Genomic DNA, 25583 nt, shown 5'->3' with positions numbered 1-25583 from the left:
GGTGTGGAGGAGGGAGCACTGAGGCAGGGGGTGTAAGCAGTGGGAGGGAGCTGGAGGGAGCACTGAGGCAGGGGGTGTAAGCAGTGGGGGGAGCGGGAAGGAGCACTGGGTGGGGGGGTGTAAGCGGTGGGGGGAAAGGGGAGCGGCAGCACTGGGGCGGGGGGTGTAAGCGGTGTGGGGGAGGATAGGGAGCACTGGGGCGTGAGGGTGTAAGCGGTGGGGGGTGGGGGAGCGGGAGGGAGCGCTGGGGCAGGGGGCGTGTAAGCGGTGGGGGGAGCGGGAAGGAGCGCTGGGGGTGTAGGCATCGGGGAGCTGGAGGGCGCTCTGGGGCGGGGGGGTTGTAAGCGGTGGGGGGAGCGGGAGGGAGCACTGGGGTGGGGGGCGTGTAAGCGATGGGGGGAGCGGGAGGGAGCACTGGGGCGGGGTGTGTGTAAGCGGTGGGGGGAGCGGGAAGGAGCGCTGGGGGTGTAGGCGTGGGGGAGCGGGAGGGAGCGCTGGGGCAGGGGGCGTGTAAGCGGTGGGGGGAGCGGGAGGGAGCGCTGGGGGTGTAGGCATCGGGGAGCTGGAGGGCGCACTGGGGCGGGGGGGGTTGTAAGCGGTGGGGGGAGCGGGAGGGAGCACTGGGGTGGGGGGCGTGTAAGCGATGGGGGGAGCGGGAGGGAGCACTGGGGCGGGGTGTGTGTAAGCGGTGGGGGGAGCGGGAAGGAGCGCTGGGGGTGTAGGCGTGGGGGAGCGGGAGGGAGCACTGGGGCGGGGGGGTGTAAGCGGTTGGCGTGGGGGAGCGGGAGGGAGCACTGGGGCGGGGGGGGTGTAGGCGGTGGGGGGAGCGGGAGGGAGCACTGGGGCGGGGGGTGTGTAAGCGGTGGGGGGAGCGGGAAGGAGCGCTGGGGGTGTAGGCGTGGGGGAGCGGGAGGGAGCACTGGGGCGGGGGGGGTGTAGGCGGTGGGGGGAGCGGGAGGGAGCACTGGGGCGGGGGGTGTGTAAGCGGTGGGGGGAGCGGGAGGGAGCACTGGAGCGGGAGGGAGCACTGGGGCGGGGGGCGTGTAAGCGGTGGGGGGAGCGGGAGGGAGCACTGGGGCGGGGGGTGTGTAAGCGGTGGGGGGAGCGGGAAGGAGCGCTGGGGGTGTAGGCGTGGGGAAGCGGGAGGGAGCACTGGGGCGGGGGGGGTGTAAGCGGTTGGCGTGGGGGAGCGGGAGGGAGCACGGGGGCGGGGGGGTGTAGGCGGGGGGGGAGCGGGAAGAAGCACTGGGGCGGGGCGGGGGTGTAAGCGGTGGGGGGAGCGGGAAGGAGCGCTGGGGCGGGGGGGGGTTGTAAGCGGTGTGGGGGAGCTGAAGGGCGCACTGGGGCGGGGGGGTTTGTAAGCGGTGGGGTGTGGGGAAGCTGGAGGGAGCACGGGGGGGGGGGGGTTGCGGAGGCGGGTCCGGGTGTAAAAGCGGAGTTAGTGCTGCCCGCCCCCGAAAGAAGTTGCGGGTAAAAGCGCTCAGATTTGCCGAGCCGAGCCCTGCCCAGCCCGCCCGCGGGAGGGCAGGGCGGTGCGCTGGGCTGGGCTGGGCAAGGAGGCTGCGAGGCCGGTGATTTGCCGCTTTGCGGCGGCTTTGAAGGATTTGGAGGGCTGCGCCCGGGAGATGCGGGGCTCCATGGAGCCTGTTGATCACACGCAGCCGGGGCTGCGGGGGAGCTGAGAGCGGCCGGCGCCCAACACCGCAGCCTCGGAGGAAGCACCCGCTCAGCACTCCTGAGCTCCGGCGGCTCCGTTCCGGACCAGGACCTGCTCCAGCAGCCATCGTCTGCCCCTGCCTGATGCCAGCTCCTGCTGAGCCCGCTCAACTTTTGCAGCTGGCGGTTGGCAGCCCTTGATCCCCGAGATGACCCCGAGAGCCTGGCTGCTGTGTCTGTCCTGGACCCTGGCTGCATCGCTGCAACTTCAGCAGGGCATGTAAGTGAAGTGAAGTACCGCTGCTCCTAGGAAATGCTTGTCCGTGGCGCGTCTGACCAGCCTGCTACACCTAGGGCTCGCTTAGCCCTACTGGGGCGAGAGCTGTACCTAGCAAGTAGCCTTCTCTACATCCTGTGCTGGCAGAGGGATGCAGCAGATGCCCAGGGGTGCTCTGAAAGAACTGCAGGCTCAGAATGATTAAATGATCATAGAGGCTATAGTTGGGGTTACAATGATAAAAACTAACCAACATTTAGGGGAAAAAATGGGATTTTTAAAAGACACTGCATTGCATCCTGTTTGTTTAGACTGTGAACTCTTTAGGTCAAGGACTTGTCTTATGCCTGTAAAACGCCTATGATGCTGTTGTGTGTTATAGACCTAATTCAGTGCTATCTATATAGTACATACACATCAGTGCTCATCCTGTGACAAAAAGTTTAATTGGGTTTTTCTTTTGTTTACTTGACAGCTTCCTTTGTAAGCAGCTGAACAATTCCAGTTTTAGGGACTTTTTTGTAAAGCATGGTTATTAGTGAAATATGTTATCTCGGAAGAAAAGTGTGGTTTTTTTTTTCTTTTTCTAAGCCTGCCTTCTTCCCTCACTTTGGGTCTGAAGGCAGAGATGATCATTAGTGACTGAATGAAGATCCTTGCGTTTATTTTCTGCAGAGCCGGAGACTCATTCATGTTGGTGTAACAATGAAAGGACAGAGTTAAGCCTGAAACAGCTACAATATTCTACAGGCTTTATGGGATAAGGGGCATTTTCAGCTTTAACTGGTGCTTAAAGCTTCGGTAGAGAACACTGGATAGTAAAATGTAAATCCAGTTAGGAAGACTAAAGGACTGAACCAGAGAGAGGTGAGAGATTGAGCACTGGAAAAAACAGCTGCCTAGAGATATACACACACTGCTAATTTGCAGACACAAAGGCATCAGTGCCCACCCATTAATATTGGGTCAGTGGGTATCAATTCTTGCATACCGAAGCTCATGTGAGATGTATACAATAACATATTAAATGTCTGCACGCCACCGACGTACGTTGTTACGGTATAAATATTGAAAAATGCGACCAGAAAAACTAGTATTTAATCATTTAAAAAGTAGAACAACCCTCAAGGTTTGTGAATCTGTGTTCACAGTTCTGTGCCTTGTGTTTTGTAAGCACAAATTGTGGTTTTAGTCTCCATGACTTTACAGAGGTGGGGGAAAGTGATCCTTTTTACACTTGTAAACAATCTGACAGCATTTCCTAAATATTAATGTTCGACCATAATGACATTAACAGTGCTTTTTTATTTAAAAGGAAACCGCTCCGTTGACCACTCTATATTTCCATAGTCCATCTCCTGCAAGATTCATTTTGCCATCTAGTTACTGCAGATATCACTGAATCTCTGGCTAGGCTACCAGTTCCTGTTACTGCACAATGTATTCCCTGTGGAATAGTCTGCAAATACAGATTCAGAAAATTACTTTTAGTTAGAATAATGACATCTCTTAATTTTATGTTGAGCCCTTAGGGGTCACTGTCTGAGGAAAGCATTTTCTTCCTTTTGTTGAAAACTCTTGGTGGGTCTTTGAATTAGTTTTCTGCAGTGAGTTGTTTTTTTTTTAAAATTCTAATGTAGGGACTACCATTGATTTATATTTCCAGATTTGTTCACATTTCGCTTAAGCAGCTGTGCTAACCAAGGTTGTGCAGTTTTGAGGGTAATATTAGTTTAAAAGAGCCACTTCAGAGAATGTCATTTTAAGTCTGAAACTCTGAATTTGGTAGGTCATCCCCAAATAACTTTGTTTGCTTATTCTATTTACCTTTTTAAGAGAGAGTCTCTTTGAAAAGGAATATCATGAATGGCGGCATACTGGTATCTGCATTGAGTATCCAAGCCATCATACATATTCAATTTTTATCTGAATAAGGACAGTCTGGAATGGTAAACAGCAGTGGCAAAGCCTTAGGTGCTTTTCCTGGGTGGTTGTCTTTTCGATGGAGAATAGGCTGCTACCGTAACTCTTAGTGTTATTTTAAACCCGAGTGAGTAAAAAGGAAAATCTTCCCTTCCTCTGCAATCACCGTATACAGCTTCCTTGGTTTCATTTTAGGCATTCCACCAAGTGAGCAGTTTTCAAAAAAATGTTACTTTGTAGAGGTGAGGTTATGCTGATTGCTAGCATGGGGTGTAGCTACAAGTTTTCACTGGGAAGCTGCGGAATGGAGCCAAGGGTGGATCTCCTTCCCCATAGCATTTTATATAGTTAAATTGATTTGTAATGTGCCTTTTACATAGGAGGCTCATAGTCAGTGTGATAAGGATCACAAAATGGACCACTGAGAATACATCATGCTGGCTGCTTCCTTTTAAGTTCTTAATTTAAGATCTTGTCTGGATGAGAATATACAGCACACTTCTCATACTTGTTTTTAGTCTGCTAGTAACTCTAGAACTCACTCCTAGCTAGAATGTAACGATTCTGTGTAGGTATTTGTTATACTCGTGGTCTGATTCCAATCACCCTGGTGGGGGGGGGATTTTAATGCATAGCAGATTACAGGGCGGCTATTTCCGACAACCATGTTTTTAGACAATTAGCCCTGATGATCTTGTATTCAAACTTTGAGTGAATAATTCTGGAATCACCAGAGTACAAGTACACAGCTCTTTTCTAAATCCTTGTTGCTTAATACTGGAAATGAGAAGTCACCAACATCTCTTGTTTTAAAAAACAAACAAACATGTTTCTTAAGGAGCTGTGGGTTTACTTTTGCTGCCGTGAGCTTTTCAGGTTAAAGGTGTGATATGTTTGAGGCTATGGGGTGGTGAGAAGCTATACCATAGATAAGGCAGCAACAGGGATTCTGTTTCATGTAAAATAGCATAGAGTAAAGGGGCTCTGCATGAATAAGAACTGAGGGGAGAGGGTTCAATTTGATTGAACAAATATACTGTTGAGGATGTACTTTTGGGAAGTTAGTTAATTATGTAAGACAGAGCAGAAAGCAGGAAATCTAAGCTGTCACAGAGGCTGAATTGAGTGTCTTTCATGTTACCTTCAAGCAATAAGTATCGTTAGAGTTCACCATAAGTACTGAGATGGTCTCTTCTTTTTCCCCAGTAATACATATTTAGCTATCTAATAGGTTTCCACAAAGAAATTATTGTTCATAAACAAGTGGAAGCAAGAATCTTGTTCTTTTCAAACAGAGGGCATAGTTCTTCACTGTGTCTTTCTTTCCAGGCTTGGAATGCTGTCTTAGAAGATCTGTTAGAGAATCTAGATACAGCCTTAAACTAAAATGTTGATTTCCATGTATGCTGATATAGTTCAAAACTTGCATCTCTGCAGAGCCACACCTCATCCATAAGTGGGCAGAGTTGGCATCCTCCCCTGCCTTACTCCCACCCCCATCCCCATCCCCAAAGCTACAAATGGATCTGGAGCCAGATACTTGCTGGAATAATTTCAGTATCAGGCAAATTGATTGAGAATCTATTAAAGAATAGAATTATCAGACCCATAGATGAACATGATTTGTTGGGGGAAGAGTCGATATGGATTTTGTAAAGGGGAATCATGCCTCACCAATCTATTAGAATTCTTTGAGAGGGGTCAACAAACATGTGGACCAGGGTGATCCAGTGTACTTGGACTTTCAGAAAGCCTTTGACAAGGTCCCTTTCCAAAAGCTCTTAAGCAAAGTAAGCAGTCATGAGATGAGAGGGAAGGTCCTCTCATGGATCAGTAACTGATTAAATGACAGGAGACAAAGGGTAGGAAGAAATAGTCAGTGTTTGGAATGTAGGGAGGTAAATAACAGTGTCCCCCAGGGATCTGTACTGGCACTAGTGTTGTTCAGTATATTCATAAATGATCTGGAAAAAGGGGTGAACAGTGAGGTGGCAAAATTTGCAGACAATACAAAATTACTCAAGATAAGTGCAAAGCAGCCTGCAAAGAGCTACAAAGGGACCTCATAAAACTGAGTGACTGGGCAAGAAAATGGCAGATAAATTCAGTGCTGATAAATACAAAGTAATGCACATTGGCAAACATAATCCCAACTATACGTGCAAAATGACGGGATCTAAATTAGCAATTACCAGTCAAGAAAGAGTCATAGATACATAGATTCATAGATATTTAGGTCAGAAGGGACAATTGTGATCATCTAGTCTGACCTCCTGCACAACGCAGGCCACAGAATTTCACCCACCACTCCTGCAAAAAACCTCACACCTATATCTGTGCTATTGAAGTCCTTAAATCGTAGTTTAAAGACTTCAAGGAGTAGAGAATCCTCCAGCAAGTGACCCGTGCCCCATGCTACAGAAGAAGGCGAAAAACCTCCAGGGCCTCTTCCAGTCTGCCCTGGAGGTAAATTCCTTCCCGACCCCAGATATGGCGATCAGCTAAACCCTGAGCATATGGGCAAGACTCATCAGCCAGATACTACAGAAAATTCTATTTTGGGTAACTCTGATCCCACTCCATCTAATATCCCATCACAGGCCATTGGGCCTATTTACCATGAATATTTAATTACCAAAACCATGTTATCCCATCATACCATCTCCTCCATAATCTTATCGATTTTAATCTTAAAGCCAGATAGATCTTTTGCCCCCACTGCTTCCCTTGGAAGGCTATTCCAAAACTTCACTCCTCTGATGGTTAGAAACCTTCATCTAATTTCTAGTCTAAATTTCCTGGTGGCCAGTTTATATCCATTTGTTCTCGTGTCCACATTGGTACTGAGCTTAAATAATTCCTCTCCCTCTCCCTCTCCAGTATTTATCCCTCTGATATATTTATAGAGAGCAATCATATCTCCCCTCAACTTTCTTTTAGTTAGGCTAAACAAGCCAAGCTCCTTGAGTCTCCTTTCATAAGACAAGTTTTCCATTCCTCGGATCATCCTAGTAGCTCTTCTCTGTACCTGTTCCAGTTTGAATTCATCCTTCTTAAACATGGGAGACCAGAACTGCACACAGTATTCCAGGTGAGGTCTCACCAGTGCCTTGTATAACGGTACTAACACCTCCTTATCCCTACTGGAAATACCTCTCCTGATGCATCCCAAGACCGCATTAGCTTTTTTCACGGCCATATCACATTGGTGTCTCATAGTCATCCTATGATCAACCAATACTCCAAGGTCCTTTTCCTCCTCCGTTACTTCTAATTGATGCGTCCCTAGTTTATAACTAAAATTCTTGTTATTAATCCCTAAATGCATAACCTTACACTTCTCACTATTAAATTTCATCCTATTACTATTACTCGAGTTTACAAGGTCATCCAGATCCTCCTGTATGATTTCCCGGTCCTTCTCAAAATTGGCAATACCTCCTAGCTTTGTATCATCCGCAAACTTTATTAGCACACTCCCACTTTTTATGCCAAGGTCAGTAATAAAAAGATTAAATAAGATTGGTCCCAAAACCGATCCTTGAGGAACTCCACTGGTAACCTCCCTCCAGCCTGACAGTTCACCTTTCAGTAGGACCCGTTGTAGTCTCCCCTTTAACCAATTCCTTATCCACCTTTCAATTTTCCTATTGATCCCCATTTTATCTAATTTAACTAATAATTCCCCATGTGGCATGGTATCAAATGCCTTACTAAAATCTAGGTAAATTAGATCCACTGTGTTTCCTTTGTCTAAAAAATCTGTTACTTTCTCAAAGAAGGAGATCAGGTTGGTTTGGCACGATCTACCTTTTGTAAAACCATGTTGTATTTTTTCCCATTTACCATTGACTTCAATGTCCTTAACTACCTTCTCCTTCAAAATTTTTTCCAAGACCTTGCATACTACAGATGTCAAACTAACAGGCCTATAATTACCTGGATCACTTTTTTTCCCCTTTCTTAAAAATAGGAACTATGTTAGCAATTCTCCAATCATACGGTACAACCCCTGAGTTTACAGATTCATTAAAAACTCTTGCTAATGGGCTTGCAATTTCATGTGCTAATTCCTTTAATATTCTTGGATGAAGATTATCTGGGCCCCCCGATTTAGTCCCATTAAGCTGTTTGAGCTTTGCTTCTACCTCAAATATGGTAATGTCTACCTCCATATCCTCATTCCCATTTGTCATGCTACCATTATCCCTAAGATCCTCTTTAGCCTTATTAAAGACTGAGGCAAAGTATTTGTTTAGATATTGGGCCATGCCTAGATTATCCTTGACCTCCACTCCATCCTCAGTGTTTAGTGGTCCCACTTCTTTCTTTCTGTGTTTTCTTCTTATTTATATGATTATAGAACCTTTTACTATTGGTTTTAATTCCCTTTGCAAGGTCCAACTCTACTTCACTTTTAGCCTGTCTCACTTTATCCCTACATGTTCTGACCTCAATAAGGTAGCTTTCCTTGCTGATCCCTCCCATCTTCCACTCCCTGTATACTTTCTGCTTTTTTTTCTTAATCACCTCTCTGAGACGCTTGCTCATCCAGCTTGGATGAATCTTTTCCCCTGCCTATGAATCTTTTCCCCTTTCTTGGGATGCAGGTTTCCGTTAGTTTCTACAGCTTTGATTTAAAGTAATCCCAGGCCTCCTCTGCCTTTAGATCCATAAATTCTTCAGCCCAATCCACTTCCCTAATGAATTTCCTTAATTTCTGAAAGTCAGCCCTTTTGAAATCAAAAACCCTAGTTGCAGATTTATTTTTGTTAATCCTTCCGTTCAGTTTGAACTGAATTAGCTCACGATCACTTGAGCCAAGATTATCCCCTACAACCATTTCTTCTATGAGGTCCTCACTACTCACCAAAACCAAATCTAAAATGGCATCCCCTCTAGTCAGTTCAGCAACTACTTGATGAAGGAATCCATCAGCTCTCGCATCTAGGAAAATCTGAGCCCTATTATTATTACTAGCACTTGTCCTCCAGTCTGTATCTGGGAAGTTAAAGTCTCCCATGATCACAGTTTCCATTAGTATTTACTTTATTAAAAACATTAAAAAGGGCTCTATCCATATCCAAATTAGATCCTGGCGGTCTATAGCACACCCCAAGCACTATCCCAGGGGAGGCTCTAATAGTTTTATTCCCCAATTTAATTTTTGCCCAGACGGACTCAGTCATATCTATTTCATCGCTTCTTATTTCTTTACATTTTATCTCATCATTGATATACAATGCTACTCCACCACCTTTACCTTTATTTCTGTCTTTCCTAAACAGCACATACCCTTCAATACCTGTAGTCCAGTCATGACTACTATTCCACCATGTTTCTGTTATCCCTATAATATCTGGTTTCACTTCCTGCACCAGTAGCTCTAGTTCCTCCATTTTGTTACCTAGGCTCCTCGCATTAGTGTACAAACATCTTAATTTTTGCTGTTTGGCCTCACTCACATTCTGTACCCCATTAGGCACGGTCATTTTACTGCCAGTATAACCTATTAGACTGGTATCGACACTGCCCTTCCTCCTACCCACGGCTGTATCCTCTCTTACTTCGTTTTCTTTCCTCTCAATGCTAAAATCCGGCGTGGAGATTACCTGGACATCTCCCAACCATCTCCCCCAAATTCCTAGTTTAAAGCTCTCTTAATCAGTTGTGCCAGCCTCCATCCTAGAAATCTATTTCCTTCCCTACTCAGATGAAGTCCATTCCGAGAGAACTGTCCTCTGTCCATGAATGCCTCCCAGTGGCCATACATCTCAAAGCCCTCCTTATAGCACCACTGCCTAAGCCATCTGTTGATAGTCATAATCTTGTCACACCTTTGTTGCCCTTCTCTAGGAACAGGCAGAATCCCACTAAAATAGTCCTCTGAAAACTCTGAAAACATCAGCTCCTTGTCCAGCAGCAATCAAAAAAGCTAACAATGTTAGGAATAATTAGGAAAGGGATAGGTAATAAGACAGAAAATATCATGCCATTATATAAATCCATGGTACGCCCACACCTTGAATACAGCGTGCACTTCTGGTCACCCCATCTCAAAAAAGATATATTAGAATTGCGAAAGGTACAGAGAAGGGCAACAAAAATGATTAAGGGTATGGAACAGCTTCCATATGAGGATAGATTAAAAAGACTTAGGTTTTTCAGCTTGGAAAAGAGATGACTAAGAAGGTATGATAAAGGGCTATAAAATCGTGATTGGTGTGGCGAAAGTGAATAAGAAAGTGTTATTTACTCCTTCACATAACACAAGAACCAGGGGTCGCCCAATGAAATTAAGAGGCATCAGGTTTAAAACAAAGATAGGGAAGTACATTACTTCTTCAAACAATGCACAGTCAACCTGTGGAACTCGTTGCCAGGGGATGTTGTGAAGGCCAAAACTGTGATTGGATTAAAAAAAAAAATAGATAAATTCATGGAGGATAGGTCTGTCAATGGCTATTATTAAGGTTAAGATTTTGTCATGGCTATTTTTTGTAAAAGTCATGGACAGGTCGTGGACAATAAACAAAAAGCCCATGACCTATCCCTGACTTTTACTAAAACTAATGGAAGGGATAGGGAGGGACGCTGACTGCTGTGGGGACTGAAGCCTGAGCCTTGTGGGGTGTGTGGTGGGGATTGACAGCCTGCGGGAGGGTGGGGGGACTATTTTCATTTGTCATCTTGAGGGGAAGTGGTGAACTTTTACACTGAATAGAAAATAGGTCAGTTGTCATCCTGCAGTCTGGTACTCTTGGTGAGCACCAGAGAAAGCACTTGCAGGTCACTCTAATTACATAGACTGTGAAACAGCTCACATTTTACAAGATCTTATATTTAGAGAGTCTGCTTCAGCGTAGTATCTATTAATTTGGAATTTCGGGTCTTTCAATAGGTGAAGGTGTTTTTCTTCTGCTGTTTGCACTGGCAAGAAGTCTAAAGATAGTGAGTGTTGCCATATTGTATTTTTCCTTTCTTGATTTGTTGCACATTTTGCTACTCTTTTTTGATAAAAATGGGCTCAAGACTTTTGTATTATGTTGTGAAAAGCCGAAAAGACATGACTGTAAAACCTGATAGTCCAAAGTATTTTTTTTTTTTTTTTTTTTGAGGCTGAACCTAACTTCCCTGTTGTAGAGTAATTCCTACTTTTTATAAATACCTATGGTATACTGTCATATAAATCATATAACATACATGATATGAAGGGTTTGGAAATTTGCCAGACTTAATCATGCTTGTCTAAAAACAGCTTTAAAGATTTAAAGCTGAATTTTGAAAGGAGTCGGAGTTAGAACCCAAGCTCCCATTGAATTTCAGCGGGATTTGCACTCCTAACTCCCATATGATTCTTTGACAATTGACAATATCAGCCTAAATATGCATACAGCAATAGAAAACGTAGGCTTTGCTGTGCATTTCATTGTGCAACACTTTCCATTGTTCAGAATAATTGTCATGTATATGCACTTCCTGATTTTTAATAAAAATTCCTCTGTCTAATTCACTCTGTGTGCGTGTGTATTGTTTACGTCCAACTCCATTTATTTATCATAGTGCTGTGCATGCAAATTTATGACTGATAAGGCAAAGCATTTGTACTAAAAGCAGCAGGGGGGGATAGAGGAGGAGTTAGCATTTGGACACTGTTTCAGCAGGGCCTTTTTAGTTACCGGAAGCTTGGTGAAACTCCTGTACCTGGGAGTTATCTGAACATTCAGAAAGCTGGTATGTTTCACCAGTGAAATATTTGATTTGTTTAGGCATGGATAACGAAAACTTTAAACTTGCCATGGTTTTAGTCGTCACTAAGATCTTTGCTTTTGAGATAGTAGACAGGGGAGAGCGGGGAACTGATTTAGAAATAACAAAAGGAAAGACATTTCAAAATTTGCACGTTGGCAGCATGCTGTTTTGTGTTAAAGGTCAGATTCTGCTCTCACTTATATCTTTCTAAAATCGGAGTCCATAGGCACTCTGGAATTATCCTGGTGTAACTGAGAATTTGACCCTGAATTTTTAAACTATTGAGGTGCTTTGCTTTGGTTGCATATGTGTGCACCAGGAACTAGAGATGTGGAGCATTACAAATTGAAAGAAATATAACCATATTTTCCAGTATGTTTAGATATATCTTTGATCCCATAAGTATGGGAAAACATGAATGAATTTTAAATCAGTGGGCCAAATTTACTCTCCATTATACTGTGGTAATTCCATAATAATCTGGATTTACAAGGGTGTAAATCACAGTAGAAATTAGCCTCAAGTTTTTGATAGGCCAAAGAATTCCTTGACAGGCCCATACTGCACATAGAATCATAGAACTGGAAGGGACCTTGAGAGGTCATCTAGTCCAGTTCCCTGCACTCAAGGCAGGACTAAGTATTATCTAGAGTCTAGATAATCCTAGTCTAGTCTAGATTCTAGACCATCCCTGACAGGTGTTTGTCCAACCTGCTCTTAAAAAGCCCCAATGATGGAGATTCCACAACCTCCCTGGGCAATTTATTCCAGTGCTTAACCACTCTGATAGTTAGGAAGTTTTTCCTAATGTCCAACCTAAACCGCTCTTGCTGCAATTTTAAGCTCATTGCTTCTTGTCCTATCCTCAGAGGTTAAGAACAATAATTTTTCTCCCTCCTCCTTGTAACAACCTTTTAGGTACTTGAAAACTGTCATCCTGTCCCCTCTCAGTCTTCTCTTCTCCAGATTAAATAAACACAATTTTTTCCAATCTTCCCTCATAGGTCATGTGTTCTAGACCTTTAATCATTCTTGTTGCTCTTCTCTGGACCCTCTCCAATTTGTCCACATGTCTCCTGAAATGTGGCACCCAGAACTGGACACAATACTCCAGTTGAGGCCTAATCAGTGGAGTAGAGCAAAAGAATTGCTTCTCGTGTCTTGCTTACAATACTCCTGCTAATACATCCCAGAATGATGTTTGCTTTTTTTTTTTTTTCCAACAGCGTTACGCTGTTGACTCATGTTTAGCTTCTGGGCTACTATGATCCCCAGATCCCTTTCTGCAGTACTCCTTCCTAGGCAGTCATTTCCCATTTTGTATGTGTGCAACTGATTGTTCCTTCCTACGTGGAGTACTTTGCATTTGTCCTTATTGAATTTCATCCTATTTACTTCAGACCATTTCTCCAGTTTGTCCAGATCATTTTGAATTTTAATCCTATCCTCCAAAGCACTTGCAACCCCTCCCAGGTTGGTATCGACCACAAACTTTATAAGTGTACTCTCCATGCCATTATCTAAATCATGGATGAAGATATTGAACAGAACCAAACCAAGAACCGATCCCTGTGAGACTCCACTCGTTATGCCCTTCCAGCATGACTGTGAACCACTGATAACTACTCTCTGGGAACGGTTTTCTAACCACTTATGCACCCACCTGATAGTAGCTCCATCTAGGTTGTATTTTCCTAGTTTGTTTATGAGAAGGTCATGCGAGACAGTATTAAAAGCAAAGGAGTACTTGTGGCACCTTAGAGACGAACAAATTTATTTGAGCATAAGCTTTCATGAGCTACAGCTCACTTCATCGGATGAATTCAGTGGAAAATACAGTGGGGAGATTTATATACGTAGAGAACGTGAAACAATGGGTGTTACCATACACACTGTAACGAGAATGATCACTTAAGGTGAGATATTACCAGCAGGAGAGCTGGGGAGGGAAAAACCTTTTGTAGTGATAATCAAGGTGCGACATTTCCAGCAGTTGACAAGAACATCTGAGGAACAGTGGGGAGGGGAGGGAAATACACATGGGGAAATAGTTTTACTTTGTGTAATGACCCATCTGCTCCCAGTCTTTATTCAAGCCTAAGTTAACTGTATCCAGTTTGCAAATTAATTCCAGTTCATCAGTCTCTCGTTGGAGTCTGTTTCTGAAGTTTTTTTTGTTGAAGAATTGCAACTTTTAGGTCTGTAATTGAGTGACCAAAGAGATTGAAGTGTTCTCCAACTGGTTTTTGAATGTTATAATTGTTGACGTCTGATTTGTGTCCATTTATTCTTTTACATAAAGACTGTCCAGTTTGACCAATGTACATGGCAGAGGGGCATTGCTGGCACATGATGGCATATATCACATTGGTAGATGTGCAGGTGAACGAGCCTCTGATAGTGTGGCTGATGTGATTAGGCCCTATGATGGCGTCCCCTGAATAGATATGTGAACACAGTTGGCAACGGGCTTTGTTGCAAGGATAGGTTCCTGGGTTAGTGGTTCTGTTGTGTGGTGTGTGGTTGCTGGTGAGTATTTGCTTCAGGTTAGGGGACTGTCTGTAAGCAAGGACTGGCCTGTCTCCCAAGATCTGTGAGAGTGATGGGTCGTCCTTCAGGATAGGTTGTAGATCCTTGATGATGCGTTGGAGAGGTTTTAGTTGGGGGCTGAAGGTGATGGCTAGTGGCGTTCTGTTATTTTCTTTGTTGGGCCTGTCCTGTAGTAGGTGACTTCTGGGTACTCTTCTGGCTCTGTCAGTCTGTTTCTTCACTTCCGCACGTGGGTATTGTAGTTGTAAGAATGCTTGATAGAGATCTTGTAGGTGTTTGTCTCTGTCTGAGGGGTTGGAGCAAATGCGGTTGTATCGTAGAGGTTGGCTGTAGACGATGGATCGTGTGGTGTGGTCTGGATGAAAGATGGAGGCATGTAGGTAGGAATAGCGGTCAGTAGTATTTCCGGTATAGGGTGGTGTTTATGTGACCATCTCTTATGAGCACCGTAGTGTCCAGGAAGTGGATCTCTTGTGTGGACTGATCCAGGCTGAGGTTGATGGTGGGATGGAAATTGTTGAAATCATGGTGGAATTCCTCAAGGGCTTCTTTTCCATGGGTCCAGATGATGAAGATGTCATTAATGTAGCACAAATAGAGTAGGGGCATTAGGGGACGAGAACTGAGGAAGCGTTGTTCTAAGTCAGCCATAAAAATGTTGGCATACTGTGGGGCCATGCGGGTAGCCATAGCAGTGCCGCTGATTTGAAGGTATACATTGTCCCCAAATGTGAAATAGTTATGGGTGAGGACAAAGTAACTAACTAAAGGCACATATATGCACATATATATTGTGGCATAAGAGTTAATCCCATATTAAAAAACAGACATGCAAAGTCTGGATGAGCATTTGGTTAGGTACAGTTGCTATGCAAACTATCAGTTTTGAAGTCAATAATAGATGAGCGCATAGCCCCTTGCATGGCATCCAGCAACATGACATCTCAACCCTTTTGTTGTGTTAGTGTTTATACCAATAAATGCTTCTCTACTTATTGACAAGCCATGTGTGCTTGCTTTGATAAATGCATGTTATGTTGCAATTTTTTTCATGGCGCTCTCCTTTTTATAGGTTTCAGAGTAACAGCCGTGTTAGTCTGTATTCGCAAAAAGAAAAGGAGTACTTGTGGCATCTTAGAGACTAACCAATTTATTTGAGCATAAGCTTTCGTGAGCTACAGCTCACTTCATCGGATGCATACTGTGGAAAGTTTAGAAGATCTTATTATATACACACAAAGCATGAAAAAGTACCTCCTCCCACCCCACTCTCCTGCTGGTAATAGCTTATCTAAAGTGATCACTCTCCTTACAATGTGTATGATAATCAAGTTGGGCCGTTCATTTCCAGCACAAATCCAGGTTTTCACACTCCCCCCCCCCCCCCCCCACACACAAACTCACTCTCCTGCTGGTAATAGCTTATCTAAAGGACCACTCTCCTTACAATGTGTATGATAATCAAGGTGGGCCATTTCCAGCACAAATCCAGGGTTTAACAAGAACGTCGGGGGGGGGGGGGTAGGAAAAAACAAGGGGAAATAGGCTACATTGTAAGGAGAGTGGTCCTTTAGATAAGCTATTACCAGCAGGAGAGTGAGTTTGTGTGTGTGTGTGTGGGGGGGGGGGGGGATGTGAAAACCTGGATTTGTGTTGGAAATGGCCCAACTTGATTATCATACACATTGTAAGGAGAGTGATCACTTTAGATAAGCTATTACCAGCAGGAGAGTGGGGTGGGAGGAGGTATTTTTTTCATGCTTTGTGTGTATATAAGAAGATCTTCTAAACTTTCCACAGTATGCATCCGATGAAGTGAGCTGTAGCTCATGAAAGCTTATGCTCAAATAAATTGGTTAGTCTCTAAGGTGCCACAAGTACTCCTTTTCTCCTTTTTATAATTGCATTCTTCAAGTGGCAGGCACTTTGGTCATCTTATTTATCTCCAAAGAGCTATGTACACCAGTCTCCATGCGATAACAGGATACCTGTGGCTCAGGAGCTATCACGATCAGTAGAAACCATATTTTCTCCACTGTCCTTGTAATGTGCCTGTTCCACACATGGATTCATATGCCCAACCAGCCTACCCCACCTAACACCAATCAAATGCACGTGTGACGCTCTGTACCTCGGGGGAACACCCTATACCCCAATGTTCATCCTTATAAAATGATTGTGTGGTATCGAATGCAAAATTTGTCATGTTGGGTGTCTTCGGAAGGCTCATGATGCACTGAGCATGGTTGTTACAGTAATGTTATAGGTTATAATTCCATGTATATAGATATGAGGCTGAAAATGTATCCTCATGTCTTAAAGCAAGCTCAGGCAAAAACTTTCTTAGAACAGAGAGGCAGTTCGCACCTCATCAGGGCATGTATGGGACAAACCCAGCCCAGCCTCACAGGACCAAAGGACTCTGGTCTAGGCAGCAATGAAAGAATCTGTTGGATTTGAGTGAGTCACCCCCCTTCCTTTGGCTAGCTTGGAACCGTGATGAGGTATTGCTCACCTGAATCGGGGGGTGGGGGGTGGCGTGGTGCAAAGCCAAGAGGGAAGAAAGGACATGATAAAAGGGAGAGATGTTTGCCATGCTCTCTCTCTCCCACCTACATCTATGGACACCACACCAAGCAACTGAAGCGCTGATCAAAGGGGAGAGCGTGGCGGAAGAGCAACCAGCCATTCTGTGGTGAAAAGCATCTAAGTTTGTAAGGGCACTGAAAGTGTTAAGATCAGCTTAGAATGTGTTTTGCTTTTATTTCATCTGACCAAATCTGACTTGTTATGCTTTGACTAATAATCACTTAAAATCTGTCTTTATAGTTAATAAATCTATTTGTTTGTTCTACCTGAAGCAGTGCGTTTGGTCTGAAGCGTGTCAGAAACTCCCCTTGGGATAACAAGCCTGTTACATATCAATATCTTTGTTAAATTGACAAATTCATATAAGCTTGCAGCGTCCAGTGGGCATAACTGGACAGTGAAAGATGGAGGTTCCTAGGGTTGTTTTTGGGACTGGAGATATTGACTAGTGTCATTCGGTTGCAATGGGGCAATGAATCAGCATCCTCATCGCGCCACCTGCCAATACCTGACAGCAGTCAGGGAAGCTAATGATCCAACCAGCGAGCTGAATTCCATGAGCACCAGCTCAATGAATCCTGGCGCTGTTGTCACCGACAACCCCAACGTGCAGCCCGGTGACTTTTATGTCATTGGTCCAGCTCTATGCGTGCTACAACTTGGCGTGGAGAGTTTGTCGGCTGCCAACTGTGGTTTGCTCGGCGTTCTTGCTCATCGACATACTATCGACATCATTTGCTTGCAAGAGACATATGTGGCAACTGCCGAAGCTGGGCATTACAGTATGGATGATTTCGACCTGCTGTGCCATGTAGCACACCCGAACCATAGCCGAGCCACATATGTTCGGTCCAGTATCGCAGATGCCATTCAGCTGATGTCTACTGAATTCTGTGATACCATCCAGGTTGGCGGTTTCTGGCTGGCAAATGTATACAAGCCTCCAAGCGTCAGCTGGAACCAACAGATTCTACCAAGTCTGCCACACCCAGCTGTCGATGTTGAAGACTTCAACAGCCATCACACAGACTGGGGGTATAAGGAGGTTGACACAGACGGTGAATAACTTGCAGACTGGGCATCTTGAAACGACCTTGCCCTTATCCATGATGCTAAGCAGCGAGGCACATTCCATTCTTCTAGAATTGACTACTCACCTGACTTGTGCAGGGTCAGTTCAGTTCATGGCCATCCTCAGCTAGCAACATGCCAAGTCTTGGATAACTTCCCATGCAGCCAACACAGACCGTCGCTGATCCATATCGGGCTACAGTTCCCAGTTGTCAAGAGTTCCAAAAAGAAGCAGTGGAACTCCCGAAAGGCCGACTGGGAAAAATACCAGGAAGTGATGGAGAAGAGTGTACCAGCATGGCATATGTTGGTAAATGAGACCTACTGTCACTTTTGTGGTGCTATCTACAAAGCAACCTGCAGAGCCATCCCACGCGGTTGCCACCCAGTCTACATCCCCTGTCTCGATGTGGAGAGCGCTGTCTTGCTCAAGTGGTATGAGGCCTGTGGTGACCCAGATGTGCTGACCATCTGATCGAATCATTGGACACTGCTCGCTGAGGCAGATGGGAGGAGATGACTGAGAGGATGAGCTTTACCCGCTCCAGCTGCAAGTGTTGGAGTCTGCTCCAACGCCTTGGAGCAGTGCAGCAGTCACCTGCACTCTGCCGACCCTCAGTGACACCCAACTAGGTACCCGGACACCTACTTAAAGTGGCCAGAGCACCTCTGGAGAAACAGGTGCGCAGACAAGTGAGGAACGAATGGCATATGTTTAACCGTGTACACCAGATCATGTGTTGCCCAGAACCATTCACTGTAACACAGAGCTGGAACAGACACTGAGTAGCATCAAGTGTGGAACAGCTGCGGGCTATGACAACATATCTCCAGAATTCCTGAAAAAACTTGTCCCCTGTGCTCGGCTCTGGTTTGTGAAATTCTTCCCCAGGGTCATCAGTGAAGGGAGGCTACTGAAGATATTTAATATTTTAATATGGAGATATACCTATCTCATAGAGCTGGAAGGGACTTGAAAGATCATTGAGTCCAATCCCCTGCCTTCACAGCAGGACCAAGTACCATCCCTTATTTTTGCCCCAGATCCCTAAATGGCCCCCTCAAGGATTGAACGCACAACACTGGGTTTAGCAGGCCAATGCTCAAAACACTGAGCTATACTCCCCCGCGCCCCACCCCCAAATATGGCACACCGCAAAAGTCACTGGCATCCTAAAGCCTGGAAAGGACACAAGTCAAGCATCAACCTATCGTCCCATATCATTGTTGTTGATGTGCTTCTGGAGCGCTTGGTCCTACAGTGCATATTACCCGATGTGGAGAGAATTTTGAGCCCTGACCAAGCCAGCTTTCACCGAGGCCATACTGCATGTGACCAAGTACTCACGCTGATCACATTTGTTGAAAATGGCTTCCAGAGAAACTTGAAAACAGGTGCTGTTTTCAACAATCTAACAGCGACATATGATACAGTATGGCACACTGGCTTGCTCGTGAAGGTGTCACAGGTCCTGCTACCTTGGGTCACAGGCATTGTTGAACTGTTCCTCTGCAATAGGCAGTTCAGAGTCCATATGGGGGAGAAGATGAGTGCTTGGAGACGCCAGAGCAATGGGTTACCCCAGGGCTCTGTGGTTTTGCCAGCCCTGTTCAACCTTTACATCAGTGACCTGCCAACAATGGAATCACAAAAGTTCATTTACGCAGACGACATCTGTTGTGGTACCCAGGCCCGGACGTTCCACGAGCTTGATGCCATCTTAAACCGGGACATGACAAAGTTAGCTGACTACTGTAAGACTTTGTTGCCTCCAGCCAAGCATCATAAAAACAGTCTCCAGTTTGTTCCATCTTCATCACACCAGCGCAACCTGAGAACTGAATGTTTATCTGAATGGTCAGAAGGTGAAGCATGAAGTAGAACTGGTCTACCTAGGTGTGACCTTAGACCACACACTGAGTTATCATGCCCACTTGAAGAAGACAGCAGCTAAAGTTAAGACTTGCAACAATCTTCTTAGCAAACTGGCAGGTTTGTCATGGGGTGCTCGTGCTCCAACTCTGTGGATGTCAGCTCTTGCCACCTTGTATTCGGTGGTGGAATACTGCGCACCAGTATGGAGTCAATCGTCACACACCAAACTGGTGGATGTGCAGTTACATGCTGTCATGCGTATCATCTCCGGCACCCTGCGTCCGACTCCACTCCCATGGGTTCCAGTTCTGAGCAATATTGCTCCTCCTCATATCAGATGAGAGGTTGCTACTGGCAAGTTACTGGAGAAAGCACGTGTCAACTCAAGTCTGCCGCTGCTCAATGACCTTTTAAACCACCAGCTGCATGTTTGCTGTCACGTCGCCCATTATGGTCTCATCTGCCATGCCAGGATGTTAGGGTGGAAACACTCTGGCGAGAGGAATGAATATCTGTTATAATCTCCAACCAGTTCCTCATTGCCAACCCCACAATTTGCCCGCCTGGGTTTTGAGCTGCCCCGTCACCAGTGGTTCCTGTTGAACAGGTTCCGGACTGGGCAAGATCTTTATGCAGCCAACCAGTGTCGCTGGGGCCTTCGTGACAGCCCTTTGTGCAGCTGCGGCGCAACACAGCCGATGACGCACTTTGTCGATGAGTGCCTGATGACTAGGTTCAGCGGTGGCCTAGAAAAACTGCATCACGTCACTGAAGATGCCATTGCTTGGCTAGATGACTGTGCACGCATTAAATAAGTTCAGTTGCACAATCCAAGGAGCAGCTTACATACCAGAGGCTGTGCATGAACAGCTCAGGAGTGGGGGTTCTCATGGCAGAGCAGGGTAAGGCTGGCTCCCAGAATCAAGGATTGGGGTGACCTAGCGGATCACCGGTCCAGACAACACCAGAGGGGAACGTCACAGCTGGATATACCACCCAGTATCTTGCTTTACACTAATGGCCTGATCTTGCACCATAGAAGTAAATGAGAGTTTTACCACTGACATCTATACGATGAGGATCGGAGCTTATAAGTGAGAGTAATGTGTGTCAAATTTATTAAGATTTGGCTCACGCAGGTGTCTGGCCCCTTACAGTGCTGGTAGATGAAGACAGATGATTCTAGGCTATTTGTAGACAATGGAATGCTACATCCAAAAGATGCATTTTTTTTTTTAACCAAGGCGTTTTAGATACAACCTTTAGGAACCTGACATTCACCAAATAGTGACGGACAAGTACTGATAACAGTAGCCACGTTAGAAATGACTAAGTCTTAACCACAGTGGTGCTACTGCCGCATTATAATGGAGTTTTCACTTACAAAAAAAGTGGAACACAGATCTTCAACCCGACTGACTCAGTGCCAGGTAGTGTTGCATCCAGTGTAAATTAAAACCAGCCTTTTTGGCTCTTGCTTTATTAAAACTCTGCTTTATACACCTTAACCAAAAAAGATCTTCCCAGGAACTGTTTCATGTAAGTTATCATATTTAGAATCCTATATTTCATAAAGTTTGCAACAATATCTATCTCATAGCACCTCAGGATGCGTCTTTTCAAGACAGTTCCATTGGATTTACTAGTTTTAAAGTTCTGTAAAATTCATAGAGAAATGAATTACACTGAAAATGTGATTTGTAGTGATGTCGCTATAAAGTTGATAAGTTTCTGTGTGTGTTTTCATCCAGAAGACTCTCCTCTAGGAAATGTCTTTGTTCTTGTTATGAAAACACACACTTCCATTTCCACTTGAAGATTATATTTGGTTGTTCATTTGCATGAATTGTTTGAGCCTCTGTATGTGAAATGTTTACTTTCTAGCTTTCCTGGACAAATAGATGATGCACATATACCAACTTGTTTATGATTTAGTGTATTTCCAAGCCCCCACCAGCTAGCTCCAACGGGCTGATCTTCCTGCAAGCAGTGGACAAAACAGGCGGCTGCCAATCATCGTTATAAGGGAGCATTGCACAACTTTAAACAAGCATGTTCTCTAATTGATCAGCGATGTAACAACGAAACAACATTAACCGGGATGATGTTAAGTGAGGAGTTACTATACATTTTTTTTTAATTGTTAGTAGCCTCTTCTTCCTCATGGGCTGCCAAGTTTTCTGAGAAGTAAGGGTAGTAACAGTTGCATTCCTGGAATGCTCAAAAGTATCAACATTTTGGCCTTCTACAGCAAAACTATGTTATATAGGGCATTTCTTGGCTTCTTCCAAAGGGGAAAAATATATAACACCACTCTTGTCTTAGAATTATCAGGACCTTTGCCTCCGAAAGGGAATCTGTTCCACCAGGAGGGCAGTAGTAGCACCTCAATGTAGCAGAGGCTGATGGAGAAGGACCCTGGAAGAGCTGCTCATGGAGATGGAAGGAGGAATTAGGAGCAGTTCCTCTGAGCAGAGGAAGACAAAGCTCTTCAGCAGGAGGAGACTTTGAGCTAGTTCGTGGAGTGGGAGGCACACCATAGGGAATGGGAGCATTCCCTAATGGAGAGGTTGATAGAATGAGTGGCCGAACAAATCTGGGGTTTGGCCACTGCACCTGTCCATGAGCTGCCTCCACTAGCTGTTGCTCAGGCTGCTGCTGACCCAGAGGACCCTCTTTCTAGACATCTGCCACTCCCCAAAGCCGTTGGGAGGAGAACATGGAGACTGCAGGACTCCCAGGACCACATATCCACCGGCAGCTGAAACCCCTTGCATGGGAACCCTCTTGATCATCAAGGAAGGAAACAATGAACCTGTGTAAGTCCCTGCACCCCACCAAGTGCCTACCCCACAAACTTCATGTGGGAGAAGTCCACTGGTTGTCCAAGAACAATTCTCCCTCCCCCACATCCCACCTCATCCAGGTAAGGGAAAGGAGACCGGTGTAGAGACATTAATATTTGCTGGTATTTGCAGGATCAGTCCTGTTATATTTTAAATATTGTTGGTTGACATTTCTTTGTAAAATATTTTATTATTAAATGTGATCATTTCCTTGACTGTGTGTGTGGACCCTCCTTCCAAAGTGTGATGAATGGAGGAAGACTTTTTCAGGTTCAGGATTGCGCCTCAAGATTCACACCTAGCACCAATGGCAGGCTCAGTAGAGAGGCCAAGGTAGAGAGGATAGTACACCCTTCAGCTCCTAAAGGTCTCGGATATAGTTGAGGAACTTTAGAAGAGAAGTGTGGTGTTTAAATTAGTTCACAGTAGGATGTGGAGGCCAATGGTTGGTAGCTGTTAGAAAGGAAAAAATGCTACATGTTACCTCAGCACATTGTTGGATTCCAACATGTCTGTGTTGGACTGTGGATATAACAACATGTTAAGGTTCTTGAGGCTATTGATCGCATGACTTGTTTAATAGGTTGTTGTTTTAGGTAAAAATTGAATGTTTTCCCCCCTCTTCTTGGAATGGGAAAAACTTTAAGTATGTTTGTTTTTTTGAAAATTTGTGTGTGTGATGATTTTCATGGACTCGTCACCTCTAGGCTCAGGACGCTTTACTATTGTTACAAGCACGTTGTCGCAAGAAGATAGGTGAGAGGCCATTGTGTCAAGAGTTTTCGGCTTGTACAGTGGGGTTGTGAGGAATTTACAGACTTCCGTAAAGAGAAGTTTCTAACGAAAGCCATTATAACATAGGACTAAATTCTGGGCTAAATTACACCAGTCTAAAGTAACTCTATTGACTTCAGTGGAGTCACTTGAGACTGATGTAATTTAGACCAGAATTTAGTCCTATTGACTTAATTGGAGTCAGTTAAGATTTGGACCACAGTTACACTGGTGAAGAGTTTCAGATTAATCAAGCTTAGTTCTTGTTTTACCTTTTCAAAATAAGTGTGGAAAATCATTCAGCCTTTTTCTCTTTCTTTAATTTTTGTCGTAAGATCATAATTGACTCTGGATATTTTTGTTTAATGGGAGGGACTATTAACCATATTTATTGTTTTTGAAGAAAAGCAGCATTCCGGATTAAGCTCTCTTCTACATCTTTGTAACTCTATTCTTATGACAGAGTTAGTTTATTGACTGACTGTTTCACAGAGAGATCAATAGTATTCAGCCTACAGATTCTTCAGTTAACATCCCCAGTAAGAGGAGAGTTTGTACCACATTAACAGCTCTCTTGTTGAATTGAGAAGTTGGTGTAATTTATCTAATTCCTGCAGAAAGATCCAAAAATAGACAGTCAAATCATCCTCCGTTCATATTCATTAATGCTTTGATCTAACATTTGCACTGTTGATAGATGCCTTTTAGAGATCTCTTGATGTGTGTGTCTCCTATCTCACTGCCATTAAACCTACTGGCTAGATTCTATTTGGAAAAACTGCTGATACAAATAAATCTCAGTATTATTTCTATTGGAATTTCAAGGGCCATACAAGTACAGGGCAGAGCTTCATCTCAGGGGGGAATGGTGTACCTTTTGGGATGGTGCAACGGACCCCTTCCTCCCTCCACTTCTTAACACAGGTCCCTATAGTCTCAGGGAGATAAGTGTGTAGCACTGCCAATTCCTCACCCAGCCTTGTCCCCTTTGGCGTAAAGTGTGTTTTTGGAGTGATTGTAGGTAGCAATTCCTGTGCTCCCGATATTAGATGCTTTGCATTTGTGACTGGTCTCTGCAAACACCATTGTAAGAGCCAATCACAATTGGGGCCCTTATGCAGCATAATGAACTATAGTAGCATTGCTTTGTATGGGTAAGCTCCTGAAGTTTCTATGGAGGGTCAGATTCTGCTCAGTTACACGTACATTCAGGGGAACTGAGGGCAGAGTTCTTAATCCCAATAGTTAATGAGAGTGATGATTTAGGGGTTATAATCCCCTCAGTGTCTGTTCTTCGATGACCCTGCCATCTGTGTGTGTTGAGGGCAAACTGCCTTAACACGGTCCCAAAACTTTCAGAAGGATCCAAGTACAGGTGTGGGACTAAAATATAGTGGGCTTGGAGACGACATGTGCTATCCTTCCTCCCCTCTCCTCACACTAAGCCACTGCTGCTGCCCCCACCCACCCACCAGCACAGGAAAGGCTGAATTCCTTTCTCTGTGGAACTCCCCTTGAGGTGAAGCTCCAGGGACAGGAGCAATATAGTAGGGAGGCTTAGAAGTGTTGCTCTATTGCAGCTGAAGCTGCTAATAACAGGAGCTCTAAATTGGCAATACCATTAGAAGCAACAGAGACGTTTGTTCCAGTACATGAGTTGCCCTCCTTTTCCCCAGAAATAACATCACAGTAAGTGCCAGCAGGAAGGCCAGTTTGCAAATGCACATTCAAGCTCCAGTCATCATTATTAAAGACAATGAATCCTCTGTTACCTCGCCCAAAAGCCACTTGATTTCTGCCATTGTCCCACCAGTTTGAGAAAGGCTGGCCATCGACCACAGTTCGGAAAATAACCATGTTCCTTCTTTGACACCACCTATGTTCACAGACCCAACCGTTCCACAAGTGCTATCTGCATTGATTGTAATAGCTTTGGTTGAACCATCACCATTGCTTGGTGGTCCTATCCAGTCATTAACATCCTTTCTGTTCTGGAAATTTCTTGTCCAGCGGTAACTTGACATTACACATGTGAATCCATAAGGATGAGCAAGCATGAAACCAAGGGCTGTTTTATATAGTCTGGCATCCCAGAAGGTTAGAATAGAAGCTCCTCCAGCACCATGTCCCCTTTGGTTGTCATGATTATCCACAAAGGCAAAGGCTCTGGAGCTGTAGGGAGGCACAGGAAGCTTGCAGAGATGTCTCTTTCTGTGCTTCTGGTGCATCACTCAGGTCTCTGGCCTGCAGGAAGTGAAACCTGCCCTTT

General features: G+C 44.8%; 1 protein-coding gene across 1 annotated transcript in view; it reads left to right on the top strand.

Annotated features, from left to right (window-relative positions):
- The first annotated feature begins 1510 nt into the window (after window positions 1-1510).
- Window positions 1511-25583, top strand: part of LOC102947212 (multiple epidermal growth factor-like domains protein 6) — a 284176-nt gene continuing 260103 nt past the window's right edge. Inside the window, exon 1 of the mRNA XM_043522132.1 lies at window positions 1511-1936. Coding sequence (XP_043378067.1) covers window positions 1866-1936 — 71 coding nt within the window. The 5' untranslated portion in view covers window positions 1511-1865. The remainder of the gene's footprint in view (window positions 1937-25583) is intronic.

This window comes from Chelonia mydas, chromosome 9 (assembly GCF_015237465.2).
Source record: "Chelonia mydas isolate rCheMyd1 chromosome 9, rCheMyd1.pri.v2, whole genome shotgun sequence".
Taxonomy (NCBI): domain Eukaryota; kingdom Metazoa; phylum Chordata; order Testudines; family Cheloniidae; genus Chelonia; species Chelonia mydas.
The sequence above is the reverse complement of the archived record's forward strand: the minus strand, read 5'-3'. Positions and strand labels throughout refer to the sequence as shown.